General features: G+C 43.5%; 1 protein-coding gene across 2 annotated transcripts; it reads left to right on the top strand.

Annotated features, from left to right (window-relative positions):
* The first annotated feature begins 886 nt into the window (after positions 1–886).
* Positions 887–4,802, top strand: LOC116022203 (extensin-3-like). Of its 2 annotated transcripts, XM_031262806.1 has the most exons (3): positions 887–2,503; positions 3,620–4,226; positions 4,459–4,802. In XM_031262806.1, exons 1-2 carry the CDS (start codon positions 933–935, stop codon positions 4,200–4,202), a joined length of 2,154 nt encoding a protein of 717 aa, XP_031118666.1. In that variant the 5' UTR covers positions 887–932; the 3' UTR covers positions 4,203–4,226; positions 4,459–4,802. The 2 variants fall into 2 exon arrangements, with proteins under 2 accessions (XP_031118666.1, XP_031118667.1); XM_031262807.1 differs by lacking the exons at positions 3,620–4,226; positions 4,459–4,802 and adding an exon at positions 3,202–3,545 and having other exon boundaries at positions 887–2,969.
* The last annotated feature ends 360 nt before the right edge of the window (positions 4,803–5,162 follow it).

The following is a 5,162-nucleotide window of genomic DNA, read 5'->3' as shown; positions in this document are numbered from 1 at the left end:
AAAAAAAACACACACACAAAAAGATGTTCTCTTCAATGTAGAAGGGTACTATTTGGTTTGAGGCTCGAAGTTATACAAGTTCAATTTACTTTTTCATAGACTGAATCAGATTACGATTTAAAGTTTAATTCATATAAGAATATCATATTAAATGAGATTTTTACCATCAAATATCTAAAATGGGTACTAAAAATTTTGCCTTTTCTTTAATAGTGCACTTTTCATTGAGGCAAGCCGCCGGATCTGTGTACACACATACAGATGCAACGTGAGCTTTATTTGGTCTATATTAAAGACACAAAAATATATTTTTTTCAGGGTTTTCATCGTTGGACACAACAATTAATTGATCTTGTTAAATTGTAGACACCTCTTTGAGCGATACAGCTTGTCTGAAAATTTAATTTATTTATTTTTGATAATAAGTGAAACTTGTAGTTATTACTTAAGAGTTTTAAAGCGTGCAAATTACATTTTAAAAAAATGGATAAATTGTATTAAGAAAATGTTGTGTGACAGATTTGACTAGAAAAGTATTGGTAAAAATTGAATTTATGATCATCCAGTACAAGAATTATATTTTACTCAATTGATCACGCATTTTGAGGCAGGGGCAATAAATTTTATTTTATTTATTGGATGACAGAGGTCAATAAAAATACTTGTCTACTACTTTGTTATCTTATTGCTTAGCTTGCAGAAAACGTGCAGTGGCTGCAAGTCATCTTCTTCAATCCCACCTACTCCTTAGTCAAAAGATGAGCCAAACATGTACGACGAAACAACTCAATCACTGCATATTTTAACGTTTTACCTTACATGGTTTAATGTTTAGTTACTTTGATGTGGGTAAATTCGGAGCTATAAAAAGGGGTGCTTGGGGGGATTAAGAGCATAAGCAAAAGCCTCTAATTTTCTTTCTTTAGGGAGCAATGATTGGGAGAGAATTGAAGGGGCCTAAAATGGCCTCCCTCGCCACCGCTCTTGTGGTGTTAGTGGCTCTTTTGGCGACGGAGGCCACCGCTAATGAGTACAAGTACTCGTCTCCGCCGCCGCCGCCTATGAGGCACTATAATCCACCACCAACTCCGGTTTATTCTCCTCCCCACCACCCTTACAAGTATAAGTCTCCACCACCGCCAGTATACTCTCCTCCCCCGCACCACCCTTACAAGTATAAGTCACCACCACCGCCAGTTTACTCTCCACCTCCCCACCACCCTTACAAGTATAAGTCGCCGCCACCGCCGCCGGTTTACTCTCCTCCCCACCACCCTTACAAGTATAAGTCTCCACCGCCACCTGTCCACCCTTACAAGTACAAGTCACCGCCGCCACCGGTGTACTCTCCACCTCCCCACCACCCTTACAAGTACAAGTCGCCACCGCCCCCTGTCCACCCTTACAAGTACAAGTCACCGCCGCCACCGGTGTACTCTCCTCCTCCCCACCACCCTTACAAGTACAAGTCGCCACCGCCCCCTGTCCACCCTTACAAGTACAAGTCACCGCCGCCACCGGTGTACTCTCCTCCTCCCCACCACCCTTACAAGTACAAGTCGCCACCGCCCCCTGTCCACCCTTACAAGTACAAGTCACCGCCGCCACCGGTGTACTCTCCTCCTCCCCACCACCCTTACAAGTACAAGTCGCCACCGCCCCCTGTCCACCCTTACAAGTACAAGTCACCGCCGCCACCGGTGTACTCTCCTCCTCCCCACCACCCTTACAAGTACAAGTCGCCACCGCCCCCTGTCCACCCTTACAAGTACAAGTCACCGCCGCCACCGGTGTACTCTCCTCCTCCCCACCACCCTTACAAGTACAAGTCGCCACCGCCCCCTGTCCACCCTTACAAGTACAAGTCACCGCCGCCACCGGTGTACTCTCCTCCTCCCCACCACCCTTACAAGTACAAGTCGCCACCGCCCCCTGTCCACCCTTACAAGTACAAGTCACCGCCGCCACCGGTGTACTCTCCTCCTCCCCACCACCCTTACAAGTACAAGTCGCCACCGCCCCCTGTCCACCCTTACAAGTACAAGTCACCGCCGCCACCGGTGTACTCTCCTCCTCCCCACCACCCTTACAAGTACAAGTCGCCACCGCCCCCTGTCCACCCTTACAAGTACAAGTCACCGCCGCCACCGGTGTACTCTCCTCCTCCCCACCACCCTTACAAGTACAAGTCGCCACCGCCCCCTGTCCACCCTTACAAGTACAAGTCACCGCCGCCACCGGTGTACTCTCCTCCTCCCCACCACCCTTACAAGTACAAGTCGCCACCGCCCCCTGTCCACCCTTACAAGTACAAGTCACCGCCGCCACCGGTGTACTCTCCTCCTCCCCACCACCCTTACAAGTACAAGTCGCCACCGCCACCTGTCCACCCTTACAAGTATAAGTCACCCCCGCCACCGGTGTACTCTCCACCTCCCCACCACCCCTACAAATATAAGTCTCCACCACCCCCGGTTTACTCTCCCCCACACCACCCTTATAAATACAAATCCCCACCACCCCCAGTGCACTCTCCACCACCACCAGTCCACCCATACAAGTACAAATCTCCACCACCCCCAGTGTACTCTCCACCACCACCAGTCCACCCTTACAAGTACAAATCTCCACCTCCTCCCATTTACTCTCCACCACCCCCAGTGTACTCTCCACCACCACCCGTCCACCCTTACAAGTACAAGTCACCACCACCACCGGTCTACTCCCCACCCCCACACCACCCTTACAAGTACAAATCCCCACCACCACCCGTCTACTCTCCACCACCACACCATCCTTATAAATACAAGTCACCACCCCCACCAGTTTACTCTCCACCACCCCACCACCCTTACAAATATAAGTCTCCACCACCCCCAGTTTACTCTCCACCTCACCACCCCTACGTTTACTCATCTCCTCCCCCTCCTCCCTACCACCATTAAAGAATGGGCTCAAATACTTTCCAGGTAAGCTTTAAATTACACATTCAAACACTTCAAAACAACAACATGCATCATGCCATTACTGTATTCTCTTATCATATCAAAATATACAGAATTCCGAGTTGGTCAAACTGTTGACAAGTTTAACTCTATCACTTATATACAATTTAAGCTGGTTTACTTATAGTTATTATAGGATTCCATAACATCTTCCTTACATTTAAACCATAATTAACATCTTTAATTAATGTTTCAGGTAGAGGATGAAGAATATTGAGCTGAAGAAAGGAAGGGCATAGCTATATATACATAGCATTTTGAAGTTGAAGAAAGATTGATTAAAAAAATTAAAAATAAATGAAAAAAAGTTCCAGAGATATTAAAGCAGCTCTCTTTCAATCGGCTTCGAATAGTCATCGTCAATTAAGAAGACCTTGTGTGATGAGTACGTGCTTGCATGCACGCTCGGTGTAATAATATATATGTTTCAATTCTGTCATATGTATGTTCAGTTTGTGTTTTGCTTTCTGAGTTTCTCTCAATCTCTTGTTAAACAAATCTGAAGAGAGATTAATAAAATAATTTGACTTCATGCATGCATCTTCTTTCTCTTCCTTCTTATATATATATATATATATATATATATATATATATATATANCACCACCCTTATAAATACAAGTCTCCACCGCCACCTGTCCACCCTTACAAGTACAAATCACCGCCGCCACCGGTTTACTCTCCACCTCCCCACCACCCCTACAAATATAAGTCTCCACCACCCCCGGTTTACTCTCCCCCACACCACCCTTATAAATACAAATCCCCACCACCCCCAGTGCACTCTCCACCACCACCAGTCCACCCATACAAGTACAAATCTCCACCACCCCCAGTGTACTCTCCACCACCACCAGTCCACCCTTACAAGTACAAATCTCCACCTCCTCCCATTTACTCTCCACCACCCCCAGTGTACTCTCCACCACCACCCGTCCACCCTTACAAGTACAAGTCACCACCACCACCGGTCTACTCCCCACCCCCACACCACCCTTACAAGTACAAATCCCCACCACCACCCGTCTACTCTCCACCACCACACCATCCTTATAAATACAAGTCACCACCCCCACCAGTTTACTCTCCACCACCCCACCACCCTTACAAATATAAGTCTCCACCACCCCCAGTTTACTCTCCACCTCACCACCCCTACGTTTACTCATCTCCTCCCCCTCCTCCCTACCACCATTAAAGAATGGGCTCAAATACTTTCCAGGTAAGCTTTAAATTACACATTCAAACACTTCAAAACAACAACATGCATCATGCCATTACTGTATTCTCTTATCATATCAAAATATACAGAATTCCGAGTTGGTCAAACTGTTGACAAGTTTAACTCTATCACTTATATACAATTTAAGCTGGTTTACTTATAGTTATTATAGGATTCCATAACATCTTCCTTACATTTAAACCATAATTAACATCTTTAATTAATGTTTCAGGTAGAGGATGAAGAATATTGAGCTGAAGAAAGGAAGGGCATAGCTATATATACATAGCATTTTGAAGTTGAAGAAAGATTGATTAAAAAAATTAAAAATAAATGAAAAAAAGTTCCAGAGATATTAAAGCAGCTCTCTTTCAATCGGCTTCGAATAGTCATCGTCAATTAAGAAGACCTTGTGTGATGAGTACGTGCTTGCATGCACGCTCGGTGTAATAATATATATGTTTCAATTCTGTCATATGTATGTTCAGTTTGTGTTTTGCTTTCTGAGTTTCTCTCAATCTCTTGTTAAACAAATCTGAAGAGAGATTAATAAAATAATTTGACTTCATGCATGCATCTTCTTTCTCTTCCTTCTTATATATATATATATATATATATATATATATATATATATAAATAATTATATCATTTGAGTTACAGGAAAGCTCACACTTAAGCCAAACTACCTAATAAAGGATCACAAGAAAATAAATTAGATTAAATTAAATTATCATAAGTGACCAGTTTAAATAAAAAAAAATCAATTCACAACTCACAGAGAGAGTCAAATTTAAAACATTACAGTTATTAAGCCAATTATGACTAATTTAACTAGATATTAATCTTAAACTAAAGATTAAGAAAAGTTAAATAGTAAATAATTTGATCAAATTAGACATATAAAATACAACTCAAAGAGAATTACAATTAGTAAAA

Source organism: Ipomoea triloba, chromosome 6 (genome assembly GCF_003576645.1).
Source record: "Ipomoea triloba cultivar NCNSP0323 chromosome 6, ASM357664v1".
Classification (NCBI taxonomy): Eukaryota; Viridiplantae; Streptophyta; class Magnoliopsida; order Solanales; family Convolvulaceae; genus Ipomoea; species Ipomoea triloba.
Note: the sequence above shows the minus strand (reverse complement) of the source record. Positions and strands in the feature narration are given on the sequence as shown.

Bases quoted from the DNA above. Each gene is read 5' to 3' on its own strand.
- LOC116022203 (XM_031262806.1), top strand. From the start codon at position 933: ATGATTGGGAGAGAATTGAAGGGGCCTAAAATGGCCTCCCTCGCCACC. The intron at 2,504-3,619 runs ATACAAATCCCC...CCACCCTTATAA, and splicing joins CCCCCACACCACCCTTATAA to ATACAAGTCTCCACCGCCAC.